The following is a 16,461-nucleotide window of genomic DNA, read 5'->3' on the forward strand; positions in this document are numbered from 1 at the left end:
TCAGGGAACTAGGATCTCACAAGCCTCGCAGCCAAAAAAAATGCTGTTATACCACAGACACTCGTTAAAGCCTGCTTATGCACCATGTGGTGTGCTCATCATGAAGATGTGTGGTAGCCAATCAAGTCATCTCCTATAGCATAACAGTATATAAATGCCATTTCCCCCCAAACACCTCAAAATGCTCTAATCACAAAGTTCATTTCTTTCCACACCATTTGGGCAGAAGGGTCAAGCCAACAGAAAATCCTCTCTATGACTTTCAAGTGGTCAAAACCTGAGGCAAGGTGCTTGCACCTTGGTCGTTTCCAACAGAGAAGGGAAGATCAGAACCAAACCCAGTCCTGCCTCCAGACAGGAACCAGCTCTTCCTTCCAGCCCCAGGCTCTTCAGACACGTGGTCATGCCCGCAGGGCCTGAAGGGAAGTGGGGAGAAGAGACAGGCCCTCTGCAACAGGAACAGGGAGAGGAGGACCCAGCCCAGGCAGGTTCAATCTTATTCACTCAGAAGGGGAAGCTGCCCTCATGAAAAGGTCGCTTCCAACACCAGTTACTGCAAGGACACACCAGGCCAAACCCAGGCCCTGGAGAGTCAATGCCTGTTACAGAGCAAACACTGACACAGCAAAAAGGAAGCAAAAATAATTTATTGTCAATATTTTAAATCCTCTCCAAAGAAGTTCTTCATTATTTTCTTCAAAGTACTAACATGAAGGTTTAGGTTTGACATATAAAATATAGAGGAAGAAGGTAAATTCACCTGTTTCACTAGTTTGAGGAACTATGCTCAAAAATGAGACACCGAGTTACAATAAACATATCTTCCAGTTAAATAACAAAGCACATTCACATTATCCAGAGTCCTGGGTCATAAAGAGCTCGACAAATCTAGCCTGAGATGCACACTCTGACACATCCCCATACACAGCTGCCCTCCCCCTACATCATCCACCAGGGCCAATTGTGATCCTGAGGCTATGAACCTCTCATTACATGCCCACAGAACTTGCCTGGAAATTTTCCAGCAACATTATTTTCCTAACAAGACACTCTGTTCCCTCTTGACAGGCAATTCTATGTCTGTAGGCGACCAACCCAGTCCCTCTTGTTCCCCTCAACCCTCACCTGCCAAAGGATCTGGTATTAAACTTCCAGCAGTTTAGTTCTGAGAGTGGTTCTTCCTATTTCACAACCATCTTCAATAAGATACACAATCAGTGCTTGAAGACAGTGAGTCCTACAGGACCCCAGACAACAAAGAGTCAACATGAACTACCTCTAGCAGATGGTAAGCAGTCTTAATGATCATCTGATGGAAGCTGATGAAAATATAAATGGACAAACTATCCAAAATGAAGAGTCGTGTATTCAAAATTCACAGGGACCCATGTCTCCGAAAGAGGTGTTCAGGAGTCACAGTAATTATGCAGGGAAATAATTAAGAAACACACATCTCATTTCTGTAGTGCTACGTAATGCAGTAACATTGGGTGACGTGCCAAGGCTGGTTTCCTGAGATGTGACAAGTCTACGTGTCTTGGAAGTAGACATGAACAATGTTAATTACCTTTGACAAATTGCATGCCTTTTCCTCACAGCCTTGTCTGGAGGTAGATCAAATGTAGGGTTGGGAGGGAGGAGAGCGACTGGCTGAACTCTTCCTCGCTTGGCCTCTCCCTGCTCTCTCTCCTCTAGCTCAGGTTGGCGGGATCCTGCCTGAAAGAACCCCTTGCCCTAAAAAGAAAGTGTCCATTGTGGGTGGAGGGACCTCTCCCTGCAGGTCTGCTAGCCGCCCCATCACCCCACCCTATCCGGACCAGCTGGGGCAGAGCTGGAGTACTGTTTTGTTACACACTGAACCAGACTCTGTAACTGTGCAGAAGCTGGAGAAAAAGGACTGCCTCCACGCCTCTAGTCATTTTGAGTCCTTTTACGTTAATTCTCAGGATCTCTTCTGTAAAGTGGAATGAACTCTCTGCATCCCAAAGTTCAGCAGAGTGCTGCTGTCAGACATAGATCAACCTTCATCATTCTGAAAAGGAATCACAAACAAGAGTCACCATTTTAAAAAGGCATAATTATTTTAAACATTTATGTTTTTATTTTATTTCACTGGGTTTGATTATGAACTCCAATGTAAAATTGGAATATTTGTAAACTCTTAACAGAGGAGGTTTACTCTCCAGGTAACATACACACACACACACAGGTTCACAACTCCTAAATTCCTTTCAGAAGGAAATAACACACTGTTTGCTTATTTACTTTAGCATAATTCATGATAAATAACATTTTGATGAGGCCTTTTGGATGCAGAGGACATTTTAACAGTCAGTCTTTTTCCATAGTCTAAGTGTAAAAATATTTCCAAATTTTCATTTTTTTAAGCACAATATACAGTGAGAAATTCTAATGAGGGAAATGGTGCAGAGCTGGCCTAAGGCCGAGGCACTTGGGAAATGACTGAGGACAAGACACGGGGAGCCCACGTGCTCAACAGTGGGGTTCTGGTGGTTGATGTTTGAGGCTGGATCATCCTTTGCTGTCAGAATCTGTCCTGTGCTTTGTTACAGAGATTTAAAGAATACCTGGCCTCTAGCATTAGATGCTAGGATCCCATATACACTCCCAGTTGTGACAATTAAAACGTCTCCCGACCTTGCCAAATACCCCTGGGGGACAAAATTGCATTGATTGAGAAGCAATGCTCTTTGGATAAACTCTGTGCTTTCTGGGGAATCTGTAAACAACCTCAACATTTACCCTTGACACCCCAGGTGGTCCTTTCAAGGGCAGAATGCACACACTGGCCTCTCTGCCAGCAGCCCATAGTTTACCCCAAATTTGTACAAACAAGATTCATCATTCTCATTGCCTGGAATTTTTTCCTCTTCTCTCTCACACTGATCAGTTGTTGCTTTCGTTCCTTACTTAGTCTACTGGTTGACTCCTTCACAGGTCAGAAAACAGTACAAAATAACTACCCCACGTCCAAAATAACTCACAAGGTTCAAAATAAGTCACACAGCTGTTTTACATTGTAAAACAGATTTCCCCTCCTTATCTCGGGACCCTACCCTCCACTAGGTGAAGAAGCTCAAGGAATGGGGGGGATGGGGAGGGAGCAATCCATCACCAAAAAAATAAAAATTCCCTTAACCTTGAGGACATTATGCTAAGTGAAATAAGTCAGAGAGAGAGACAAATATTGCATGATCTCACATGCAGAACCTCCAAACTCATAAAAAAAGAGATCAGATTGGTGGCTGCCACAGGCAAGGTGTGGAGGAGGAGGAATTGAATGAAGGTAGTCAAAAAACACAAACTTCCTGTTACAAGATAAATTAGTGCTGGGAACAAGTTCTCACAAGGGGAAAAATAGTTTTGTAACTTACAAGGTGATGGTGATGGACATTAACTACACTTATTATGGCAATCATTTCACAATATATGGATCGAGTCACTATTCTGTCACCCCTTAAACTTACACTGTCTTATTTGTTAATTATATCTCAATAACACTGCAAGAAAATATAAATTTAAAAATTCCCTTATGACTATAATATTAAAGGAAGTTTTTCTTTGTAGAAGGCATCAAAATGCCTGCAGTTAGGTCAAGCAGTCATATTCCCCAATTAGAGAATAAGGAATACACAATCCCTTAGGGATCCAAATTACAAGCTAATTTAAGGTTCAGGCTCTCTAGCACACACGTCGGAAATTCCAAGGAACTGTAGACTGGCTCCAGGGAATCCTTGGAATCCCTGAAATTGTAAAATTGTGCCCAGGGGGAAGAGTGTGTGCATTTTTTCCAGGGAGAAATTACACGGCTGTCTCCAAATTCTCTAAGAGGCATTTGAACCATGCAATTTTAAACACCTCTGCCCTTTGTAGAACAGACTTGTGGCTGCCAAGGGGGAGAAAGGGTGGTGGAGTGATGGATTAGGAGTTTGGGGTTAGTGGATACAAACTATAATATATAGAATGGGTAAAGAACAAGGTCCTACTGTATAGCACAGGGAACTCGATTCAATGCCCTATGATAAACCACAATGGAAAAAAATCTGAAAAAGAATATATACATACATAGATAGATATGGGCCGTGCTTAGTCGCTCAGTCATGTCCGACTCTTTGATAGACAGATAGATGTAGGTATAACTAAATCACTTTGCTATACAGCAGAAATTAGCACAACATTGTAAACTGACTATACTTCAATAATTTTTTTTTAATGGCCAAAAAAAAAAAGAAGCTTTGCTCTTTGAAGAATTAGAACATTTGTCTTCGTAGGAAACCAGCTGCCTAGCTCATCACAGACGGGGCTACCCTGCCAAGCCCCCAGTGCCTGGGAACATGGGAGCTGGCCTCAGAACCCTCAGGCCTTGCTGGTCCCTCCTGGGGGCCTCTCTGGTTGCCGCCACCCCTCTCCGCCCTCCCTCTGGACTTTGCCCTGAGTTGCCCCTCCCTCTGCCTCCCTGCCCTCTAGACTCTCTTCAGCCTTTCTTGCCTTCCAAATGGTCACTGTCTTCCCTTCCATTTGAGAAGAAACTGATACTCACACTCCTGAAAATATCAAGCACTGTCCAGGCTCTGCAAGAGAGGGTGTGGGGTCATGGAGACCCCCCTCCCCAGGAGAAATGCCCGAGAGAAAGAGCGCGGTCTCCTGAGAAGCAGAAAGGTTGCTCACGGCTGCGTCCTGGGGGCCACGCAGAATCTGAGGCTCAGCTCCAGGTCTGTCAGGCCTCACAAGCAACCTGCTGTTTGTCATACTCTGTGTGGACTTCCCAGCTTCATAATCCTCCTCAACTCTTTCTCACCCTCCTCCTAATCCCTCATCTCCATTTGGAAAGAGGTGGGGACCACAGTTTGAGAGGGAAGGCTCAGAGAGTCAAGGCCAGTCATGACACAGCAGGCCTGTCACCCTCTTCTCTCTTTCCGCTGTATCCAGGAGGGGGCTGAAGGGTCCTTCCTTCCTCCCTCCTTCTCTCCTTCCTTGCTTTCTTTCCTTCTTTCTTTTTAGAATTCCTGTGGAGGAGGCAGAATCTTTTCACTTCACACAATATGTTACTGGTCTGGCCCACAGACACACTCCATCTATTCAGATGCTCAGTGACGAAACAATTCACTATGTGACTTTCCCAGTGAGCTAAAAGTCGGCCCTCTGAATGTCATTCCTTTTATTCATTTGGGGAAAAGAATGCTTTAAGAACTGCTTTATATAACTCTCTGCCCTCCCAGGCCAAGGTTAGTCCACTTCCACCTCTCATTCCCAAGAATCAAGTGTCATCACAGTAAACACCTCTTCTCACACCGCGTGGGGGTGTGTGTGCTCTGTAATCTGTTCCACTCTTCTGACCCTTGGCAGTTGGCCCCATGCCTGCTGCTCACCACATCTCCTTCGTGACTGCCTTTTTCATTCATTCAACTAGTATTTACCACTGCTGATGTACAGAGCGTTTCTGATGGATTGTGGATAAGGAACCATCCAAAATCGTTAGCATTATGGACTAACCAAGATCCAAAACCCATCCAAGTGAGCAATCAGAAGTGGAAAACGAGAAGAATGGAAACTAAGGCCGACGCTCAGTGCAGACCACAGGGAGGAGGTCTCAGAAGCTAGCGGTCATCTCAACTCCCACCTTCCTTCCTGATAGGTTTCGTACAGCGTTCTCAGATTCTGAAAAGTGGGCTATCATCTATGCTTATTAAATAACGTCCATTTCCTCATTCCATTCTTAGTTTTAAACGTCGATGCACATTTCGCTTATAATCTTCTAAGAAAGAGACGAACTTGCCTTTTTATGTCCCTCTGTTAATATCTTAGACTAGTGGCCTTCAACAGAAAAAGATATTTTCCAGATTGAACCATCTTTCAACAATTTAATATACCATTTACTTCAAATTCTTCAGTACTTGCTTCTCCGGTGAGACCACGACATTTCCATGAAGGTGTCTAATGATATTGTGACATGGGATTCGGAGCTTTGAATGTGGGTGAACCACAGCGAAGAAACACGTAGCAACCCTCATTTTTATAGTTTGCTTCCATGACTTTTTTTTTCTAGCTTCTCTATCTGCTCACAAAGGGTAGGGATTGGATGACCTCCACGGACATGGAACATCGTCTGCTCAGAAATCAAAGCAAGCTCTCTGCCCCACCTGGTTCCCCTGTTTACCGTCACAGCTCTGCCTTCCAGATGTGCTCAACTTATCGTAGGAGCAGAAGGATCCTGGATCAAGCCCCAGAGTCTCACAACCAGCCATGTTCTGATCATGGAAATCCTGCTGCAAAACTCCCAGCACGAACTCCTCACTCATCACATACTTCATAAAACTGCCATCTTCAGGAGGAACCCTGAAGTGCAGGCGGAAGATTATTGTGGCGTTTTCACCACTGAAAGGCAAACCAAACAGAGACAATAAACACATCAACAGAATCACAGTGCAACTCAGGAAACTGATTTGGCAAAAACATCTTTTGAGGTATACATGCTCTCCCAGTATTAAAAGAGTGTACTACCCTAGAAGAAACCCTCATCATGCACCCATCACACAAAATTGCAGTTATCCAAACCCCCACCTTTCACCTAAAACCCAACCCCGAGAAGCCTGCCGTGAGAGGCCATGCAGGGGAGGCTTCAAGAGCTGCCTAACACCACGCTTTGCCCAGAGGCAGGCCAAGGCAGCCCTTTTCCCCCTGGTCTCCCTTCCCCCACAGGTGCTTGTCAAAGCTATCCAGTTTAACCAGTTCATCACTTAACCTATAAAATGGTCCAAGTAGGGCCCAAAGCTCCCTGCCATTGGCAGGATACACAATCCTAAACTCCCCAGATGGCCCTGGGTACCAGTAGCAAATCCTACCTCCCTGGTTTGTCCCCAAAGTGAGAAACTGTTTCTGTCCTGTTTCTACTTCCTAAGGTTTTGCAACTCTCAGTAAGGGGACCTAGGAAAGGGAGTTTTTCTCTTTCTAGAACATATTCTCCTACTTCTAAAAGAAAAATAATCATACGGCTATCCTCAGCTAATCAATGGTCTACACAGTTTGTTAAATGCTACCTCCCCATTTAGAATTCTCACAATTATCCTTTGGTTCATAAGGCCAGATTTTTTTTAAAGGCCTAGATTAAGAGGTAGCAATAAAATATTTAAGAGTGGTCACATCTGAGACTTTCATCCAAGGGTAAGTTTTGCGGTCAAGCCAGTCCCAGTAATGAATCAGAACATTGTCCCTGCCAATGACTGGCAAAGAGCTCCCTCTTGTGGCCAGAGATCACACAGCCCAAACGAACAGTATTCTGTCGTTTTTCAGATCGCATCCAAGTACTGTATTTTAGATTCTTTTGTTGACTATGATAGCTACTCCACTTCTTCTAAGGGATTCTTGCCCATAGTACTGATATAATGGTCATCCGAGTTAAATTCACCCATTCCAGTCCATTTTAGTTCACTAATTCCTAAAATGTCCATGTTCACTCTTGCCATCTCCTGTTTGACCACTTCCAATTTGCCTTGATTCATGGACCTAACATTCCAGGTTCCTATGCAATACTGTTCTTTACAGCATCAGACTTTACTTCCATCACCAGTCACATTCACAACTGGGTGTTGTTTTTGCTTTGGCTCCGTCTCTTCATTCTTTCTGGAGTTATTTCTCCACTCTTCTCCAGTAGCATATTGGGCACCTACCGACCTGGGGAGTTCATCTTTCAGTGTCCTATCTTTTTGCCTTTCATACTGTTCATGTGTTTCTCATGGCAAGAATACTGAAGTGGTTTGTCATTCCCTTCTCCAGCAGAGTACATTTTGTCAGAACTCTCCACCATGACCCATCCGTCTTGGGTGACCCTACCCAGCATGGCTCATAGCTTCATTGAGTTAGACAAGGCTGTGGTCCATGTTCCAAATAGGAAAAGGAGTACGTCAAGGCTGTATATTGTCACCCTGCTTATTTAACTTATATGCAGAGTACATCATGAGAAACGCTGGGCTGGAAGAAACACAAGCTGGAATCAAGATTGCTGGGAGAAATATCAATAACCTCAGATATGCAGATGACTCCACCCTTACGGCAGAAAGTGAAGAACTAACGAGTCTCTTGATGAAAGTGAAAGAGGAGAGTGAAAAAGTTGGCTTAAAGCTCAACATTCAGAAAACTAAGATCATGGCATCTGGTCCCATCACTTCATGGCAAATAGATGGGGAAACAGTGGAAACAGTGTCAGATTTTATTTTTCTGGGCTCCCAAATCACTGCTGATGGTGATTGCAGCCATGAAATTAAAAAACGCTTACTCTTTGGAAGGAAAGTTATGATCAACCTAGACAGCATATTAAAAAGCAGAGACATTACTTTGTCAACAAAGGTCCGTCTAGTCAAGGCTATGGTTTTTCCAGTGGTCATGTATGGTTGTGAGAGTTGGATGGTGAAGAAAGCTGAGCACCGAAGAATTGATGCTTTTGAACTGTGGTGTTGGAGAAGACTCTTGAGAGTTCCTTGGACTGCAAGGAGATCCAGTCAATCCATCCTAAAGGAGATCAGTCCTGGGTGTTCATTGGAAGGACTGATGTTGAAGCTGAAACTCCAATACATTGGCCACCTGATACGAAGAGCTGACTCATTGGAAAAGACCCTGATGCTGGGAAAGATTGAGGGCAGGAGGAGAAGGGGACGACAGAGGATGAGATGGTTGGATGGCACCACTGACTCAATGGACATGGGTTTGGGTGGACTTCAGGAATTGGTGATGGACAGGGAGACCTGGCATGCTGCGATTCATGGGGTCGCAAAGAGTCGGACACGACTGAGCGACTGAACTGAACTGAACTGTGGTCCATGTGATCAGTTTGATTAGTTTTCTGTGATTGCAGTTTTCATTCTGTTGGTCCTCTGATGGATAAGGATAAGAAGCTTATGGAAGCTTCCTGATGGGAGAGACTGACTGAGGAGGAAACTGGGTCTTGCTCTGATAGGTGGGGCCATGCTCAGTAAATCTTTAATCCAATTTTCTGTTGATGGGCGGGGCTGTGTTGCCTCCCTGTTGTTTGACCTAAGGCCAAACTATGGTGGAGGTAATGAAGATAATGGTGACCTCCTTCAAAAGGCCCCATGCACACACTGCTGCACTGAGTGCCCTGAACCCTGCAGCAGGCCACTGCTGACCCACGCCTCTGCCAGAGACTCCTGCACACTCCCAGGCAAGTGTGGGTCAGTCTCTTTGGGGGTCACCACTCCTTTCTTCTGGGCCCTGGTACGCATAAAGTTTTGTTTGAATGCCCTCCAAGAGTCTGTTTCCCCAGTTCCTATGTAAGCTCTGGTGGCTCTATGGTGGGGTTAATGGCGACCTCCTCCAAGAAGGCTTATGCCATACCCAGGTCTGCTGCACCCAGAGCCCCTGCCCCTGCGGCAGGCCATGCTGACCTGTACCTCCACAGAAGACACTCAAACACGGTTCTGGCTCAGTCTCTGTGGGGTCTCTGGGTCCTGGTGTGCACAAGGCTTGTTTGAGCCTTCCAAGTGTCTCTGGTGGGGATGGGGTTTGATTCTAAATGTGATTTCGCCCCTCCTACCGTCTTCCTGGGGCTTCTCCTTTGCCCTTGGATATGGGGTATCTTTTTTTGGTGGGATCCAACATTCTCCTGTCAACAGTTGTTCAGCAGCGAGTTGTAATTTTGGAGTTCTCACAGGAGAAGAATGAGCGCACGTCCTTCTACTCCACCACTTTCTACTTTGCGAAAGTAGGAAGGCAATAAAACAGACTGCTGGGCGGACGGAGGACTTGCCCAGGCCTCCAGCCCCGGAATCAGCTCTAGTTCAGTGATTTCAGCAATTCTTTCAATATCATTCCAAGTTTGTTTTATCCCAGCCCTGCAGGGAGAGGACTCTGCAAGTCAGGACCTGTTCCCTGGACAGGGATGCAGGTCCCCTGGAAGGCACAGCAGCTAGGAGCTGGAGTTTGTGGAGTGTGGAATGATCCCAGGGCAAGGGCTGCTATTGACTGCAGAGACACGGATCGAAGGGAGGTGATAGAGGAGATTGTGATGGGAAACGCCTGTGGAGGAAAGCCGGGCAGCCATGGAGGCAAAGTGATGCTGTGATACTTCCTCAGTGACCAATACAAACGAACTTCCTCAGTGGTCAGTGCAAAGAAATGGAGGAAAACAATAGAATGGGAAAGAGCAGAGAGCTCTTCAAGAAAATTAAAGATACCAAGGAACATTTCACATAAAGATGGGCACAAGTAAGGATAGAAATGGTATGTACCTAACAGAAGCTGAAGATATTAAGAAGAGGTGGCAGGAATACACAGAAGAGCTGTACAAAAAATATCTTCATGACTCAGATAATCACGAAGATGTGATCACTCACCTAGAGCCAGACATCCTGGAATGCAGAGTCAAGTGGGCCTTAGGAAGCATCACTACAAACAAAGCTAGTGGAGGTGATGGAATTTCAGTTGAGCTATTTCAAATCCTAAAAGATGATGCTGTGAAAGTGCTGCACTCGATATGCCAGCAAATTTGGAAAACTCAGCAGTGGCCACAGGACTGGAAAAAGTCAGTTTTCATTCCAATCCCAGAGAAAGGCAACGCCAAAGTATGTTCAAACTACTGCACAATTGCACTCATCTCACATGCTAGCAAAGTAATGCTCAAAATTCTCCAAGCCAGGCTTCAACAGTACGTGAACGGGAAATTTCCAGGTGTCCAAGCTGAATTAGAAAAGGCAGAGAAACCAAAGATCAAATTGCCAACATCCATTGCATCATTGAGAAAGCATGACAGTTTCAGAAAAATGTCTACTTCTGCTTTATTGACTATGCCAAAGCCTTTCACTGTGTGGATCACAACAAACTGTGGAAAGTTCTGAAAGAGATGGGAACACCAGACCACCTGACCTGCCTCCTGAGAAATCTGTATGCAGGTCAAGAAGCAACAGTTAGAACTGGACATGGGACAACAGACTGGTTCCAAATTGGGAAAGCAGTACGTCCAGGCTGCATATTGTCGCCCAGCTTATTTAACTTATATGCACAGTATATCATGCAAAATGCCCAGCTGGATGAAGCACAAGCTAGAATCAAGACTGCTGGGAGAAATATCAATAACCTCAGATATGCAGATGACTCCACCCTTATGGCAGAATGTGAAGAAGAACTAAAGAGCCTCTTGATGAAAGTGAAAGAGGAGAGGGAAAAAGTTGGCTTAAAACTCAACATTCAGAAAACTAAGATCATGGCATCTGGTTCTATCACTTCATGGCAAATAGATGGGGAAACAATGGAAACAGTGAGAGACTTTATTTTTTCAGGCTCCAAAATCACTGCAGATGGTGACTGCAGCCATGAAATTAAAAGATTCTTGCTCCTTAGAAGAAAAGCTATGACCAATCTAGAAAGCATATTAAAAAGTAGAGACATTACTTTGCCTACAAAAGTCTATCTAGTCAAAGTCAAAAGTCCATCTAGTTCGTATATGGTTTTTCCAGTAGTCATGTATGGATGTGAGAGTTGGACTATAAAGAAAGCTGAGTGCTGAAGAATTGATGCTTTTGAACTGTGGTGTTGGAGAAGACTCTTGAGAGTCCCCTGGACTGCAAGGAAATCCAATCCGTCAATCCTAAAGGAAATCAGTCCCGAATATTCTTTGGAAGGACTGATGCTGAAGCTGAAACTCCAATAGTTTGGCCACTTAATCTGAAGAACTGACTCATTTGAAAACACCCTGATGCTAGGAAAGATTGAAGGCAGGAGGAGAAGGGGATGACAGAGGATAAGATGGTTGGATGGCATCACCGACTTGATGGACGTGAGTCTAAGTAAGCTCCTGGAGTTGGTAATGGACAGGGAAGCCTGGTGTGCTGCAGTCCACTGGGTCGCAAAGAGTTGGACATGACTGAATGACTGAACTGAACTGAACTCAACCACCTGGTGGTTCAGATGGTTAAGAACCTGCCTGCAATGCAGGAGACCCGGGTTCGATCCGTGGGTTGGGAAGATCCCCTGGAGAAGGGAATGGCAACCCAATCCAGTATTCTTGCCTGGAGAATTCCATTGACAGAGGAGCCTGGCAGGCTACAGTCCATGGAGTTGCAGAGTCAGACACGACTAAGTGACTGAGCACACACGATACTCTTTGATTTACCGACATTTGATTTTATAAACCCTGCTACAGCCAAGAAGTGTGCCAAACCCTGTGCATGCGTGTGTTAGTCACTCAGTCATGTCCGACTCTGCGACTAGAGCTTGCCAGGCTTCTCTGTCCATGGGATGTTCCAGGCAAAAATACTGGAGTGGGTAGCCATTCCCTTCTCCAGGGATCTTCCCAACCCAGGGATCAAATCCAGGTCTCTTGCATTGGAGGCAGACTCTTTACCATCTAAGCCACCAGGGAAGCCCTTGGGATTCATATAAATAACACAGAGTTGGGACTCAGAAGAAACTCAAAGTTTCAAGGATACCTTTACATACAGGTGAAAATGTGCTTTCAAACTCTGAGCCAGTTACTCTGGTTTGCAGGGTTTCATTGCTTGCTGCTGGTGCTCCACCTTCTAATTTGCTAATGATGGTCAACATCTTGACATGCAGCCATCCTGCACACCCACAGGCAAGGACTGGGGTTTGCTAATAGAAAGGACCAGAGGCTGACTTTCAGAAGACCAGACTGGAAGCTGTTAGAGGGTCACGCTGCCTAACCCAGCCTGGCCAGCCCCTCCCAGTCTCTCCAAGTCAGGTCACTGGATGAATTGACATAGGCTGAATTTTGAGGGGAAAGGGAGACTTTCTCAGGGACACAGAGAACTCTGGGCTTTGCCTCAGTTGCTGATGAAGCAAAGGACATTTTGCCATGGTTGAAACTCTGTCTAAACTTGAAAAAAGGAAACAAAAGTTTCCCAGACAGAATTTCTTTAAGTAAAAATCCTTGGGTTTTTCTTTCAAATAACTTTAAAAAAACAGATCCTCTTAAAAAAAAAAAAAAAAAATCCTTTCACATTAAGTCTTCAGATTTTGTTTTACTCAGTTTTCTGATGGTTTTTTCCCCAATGTACCCCAACCCATTATGCAATCCCACCTCCTCTAGACCTGTAATATGGGCTGAATTCTTGGAAAGACCTTTCAGGCTCTGAGTGTCCTTACTCTCTCAACTCTGTCTTTGAATTACAAGTTTGGGAAAGTGCTCAGAGGAAAGTTGGGTCTGATTATGCATTTCTCCCTTTACTATCGGTATTTTCTCACCAGTAATTTATGATTAAAATAGGCAAGGTCAAAGGTGTCACCATAAGGTGGCAAGCATATTGGGAAGTCCATAAAGAAGGAGAAATACTGTTGTTGCCAAGGCAACCTGCAACTATGTTTTCAGGATCCAGGTCCTTTTGGTCTTATCCCACCGTGTACCATCGCTTCACATGCTTCCCCTCCCAGGTTTGGGAAACTGATGCTTTGAGAGGAGGACCCTCAGTGTAAAATTAATGGTCACATTCCAGAGATATCTTAGGGATCAGTTCAGTTCAGTCGCTCAGTCATGTCCGACTCTTTGCGACCCCATGAGTTGCAGCACGCCAAGCCTCTCTGTCCATCACCAACTCCTGGAGTCTACCCAAACCCATCTCCATTGAGTCGGTGATGCCATCCAACCATCTCATCCTCTGTCGTCCCCTTCTCCTCCCGCCCCCAATCCTACCCAGCATTAGGGTCTTCTCCAATGAGTCAACTCCTCTCATGAGGTAGCCAAAGTATTGGAGTTTCAGCTTCAACATCAGTCCTTTCAATGAACACCCAGGATTGATCTCTTTTAGGATGGATTGATTGGATCTCCTTGCAGTCCAAGGGACTCTCAAGAGTCTTCTCCAACACCACAGTTCAAAAGCATCAATTCTGCAGCGCTCAGCTTTCTTCACCATCCAACTCTCAAGCTTTGCTATGTAAATCTCATCCTAACAATGTAAAAGGATTATCAAATGACTCTAATAGTCCTAACAATACAAAAGGATAATAAAATGACTCCTCTACACACACACAGCAGTTTACCCATGTTGTTTCAGTTGCTAAGTCCTGTCCAACTCTACTGTGACCCCATGGACTGTAGCCCACCAGGCTCCTCTGTCCATGGGATTTCCTAGGCAAGAATACTAGAGTGGATTGCCATTTCTTTCATGTGATTTTCCTGACCTAAGGATTGAACTTACATCTCCTGCATTGGCAGGGAGATTCTTTATCACTGAGCCATCAGGGAAGCCCAAGTGTCTATAGACATATACAAAAACTTTAGAGATTAGGAGGAAACTAAGAAAAGAAAAAAATGTATGTGTGTATATATGTTCCACATGTAGAATATATAAATATATAGTAAATACATATACAGAGGAAATCACACAAACCATTGATGGCTGTCCATTTTATAAAAGGGATTGGAATTCTACTATGGAACTGACTGGCACATGAGAGGAAGGCAGGAGGTGGACTTCTCCTCTAGCAGCTATCTTTATTTTTTAATATTATACAAGGAGCATGAACTTATGTATGACTTGCGTTCCTCAAAAGCAAAAGCCAATCCATGGATTATATCATTTATGTCACATAACTATCTGAAATCTATTTCCATGTCTTCTCTTAGCTTATTCGAGCATATGCTGGGAAACAGGAATGGTTTATCTGGGTTTTTCCTCTATTCCCTGTGATGTTGTTGAGTCATGTAATTAATCTGGGTTTCCTTTTCCTTCTTCATGAAATAAGGGCATTGAGCTACTTAGCCTCCAAAGACCCTCCTAGCACAAACACTCTAGTTCTAGATACACTTGGCCCCTTTGTGCTTTGGGGTTAGGGAAGTCCTTTTGGGTAACTCATGATGACTGTCAACCTCCAGAGAGAGACTGTAATACTCTACATTCTTACCTGAAGTCCATGACTTCAACCGAAGTGAAATAGCGGTTCAGAGCTGGTGAATCACTGTACACGTGTGTCACCTAAAACAAACAGGGGCAAGTTAACAGCCACACATCACAGCCAGATCATACTGCATATCACCTGACAAAGCAAAACTACTCCTGGGTGATGGAAATTCCACCCTAGGGAGGAATGAACTTACCAAGAGGCTCTGGGTGAAGAAATAGGAAGGGGTGGGCCTCACAACAACTAAATTCAAGTTGGCACTCATTTAAAGGGACCTTCCTCATTTGTAAGGACCAAGTGATCAGGCTGGGATTTTCAGCATCTCTTACACGTTGCGCTGTGACTTGTGGTCTGACTGGTCAACAGTCTGAGCCTACACAGACCCAAGCACAACGGGAAGTAGGGAATCTCTTAGGGGCTGGGAAGACTGAGAACAGGCAACTCAGGGGCCTGTATGTCACTAGACAAAGCAAGGCCTCTTCTCTCCTTTCCCTGGAACTTCACTCCAAGGAGACACAGCCATGCAGTTTCTGGATAATGCAACCAAATGAGTGGCACAATTGCAAAGATACAAAGTTCTTATTTTAGCCATCAAATGTTGCAACCATAAAAAATAATGACACCTGTGTTCCCACTACCCAAGTTTCATGCCTTCACATTTTACCATACGTAGCTGAGCCCTTTACCTGAAGAAACACAGCACAGCTAAAGCTATTTTTACACACTATTCTGCTTTCCTCTCTCCCTGCCCACTACTAACCATTGTCCTGAAGCTGTCATGTATCCTTTCCATGCATGTTTTTATGAATGTAACACTCCCTTGTGTAATCATAACTATACGTAATTTTTTTTTTTTTTTTGGCTGCTCCACACAGCATGCAGGATTTTAGTTTTCCAACCAGGAATAGAACCCATGCCCCTGCATTGAAAGTGTAGAGTCTTAACCACTGAACTGCCAGGGAAGTCCTCAAAGACTCGATCTTTTTAGAAATACATATATAAATTCAATGCGTGTTTTTATTCAAATGAAACATACCATATTCTACACCTTCTCTGACTTGATTTTTTTCACTGAAAATCACATTTGCAGTTTACCCACAATGGTCCCTTGGAGAGCAAGGAGATCAAACCAGTCAATCCTAAAGGAAATCAACCCTGACTATTCATTGACAGGACTGATGCTGAAGCTGAAGCTCCAGTGCTTTGGCCACCTGATTTGAAGAGCCAACTCACTGAAAAAGAAAAGACCCTGATGCTGGGAAAGATTGAAGGCAGAAGGAGAAGGGGATGACACAGGACGAGATAGTTGGACTGCATCACTGACTCAATGGACATGAGTTTGAGCAAGCTCCAGGAGATAGTGAAAGACAGGGAAGCCTGGCGTGCTGCAGTCCGTGGGGTGGCAAAGAGTTGAACACAACTGAGCGACTAAACAACAACAACACAATGTACATCTAGATGGAGGTCATTCAGTCTGACTCCTAACTCTGCAGAGATTCCATGAAATGACAGCTCCACCCCCTCCCTTCCCCTCCTGGTGGCCATGTGCTTTGTTTCCAATTGTCTCCTGCCACA

The 16,461-nt window shown here is 44.6% G+C and overlaps 1 protein-coding gene across 1 annotated transcript in view; it reads right to left on the reverse strand.

Moving 5' to 3' along the window:
* Positions 1-631: 631 nt before the first annotated feature.
* The window catches only part of C2H3orf52 (chromosome 2 C3orf52 homolog), a 44,446-nt gene continuing 28,616 nt past the window's right edge, over positions 632-16,461 (reverse strand). Inside the window, exons 4-6 of the mRNA XM_081542440.1 lie at positions 14,890-14,960; positions 6,179-6,396; positions 632-2,032 (exon numbers count right to left, since the gene is read on the reverse strand). Coding sequence (XP_081398566.1) covers positions 2,028-2,032; positions 6,179-6,396; positions 14,890-14,960 — 294 coding nt within the window. The 3' untranslated portion in view covers positions 632-2,027. The remainder of the gene's footprint in view (positions 2,033-6,178; positions 6,397-14,889; positions 14,961-16,461) is intronic.

Source organism: Giraffa tippelskirchi, chromosome 2 (assembly GCF_054371585.1).
Source record: "Giraffa tippelskirchi isolate mGirTip1 chromosome 2, T2T-mGirTip1v1.2.pri, whole genome shotgun sequence".
Taxonomy (NCBI): Eukaryota; Metazoa; Chordata; class Mammalia; order Artiodactyla; family Giraffidae; genus Giraffa; species Giraffa tippelskirchi.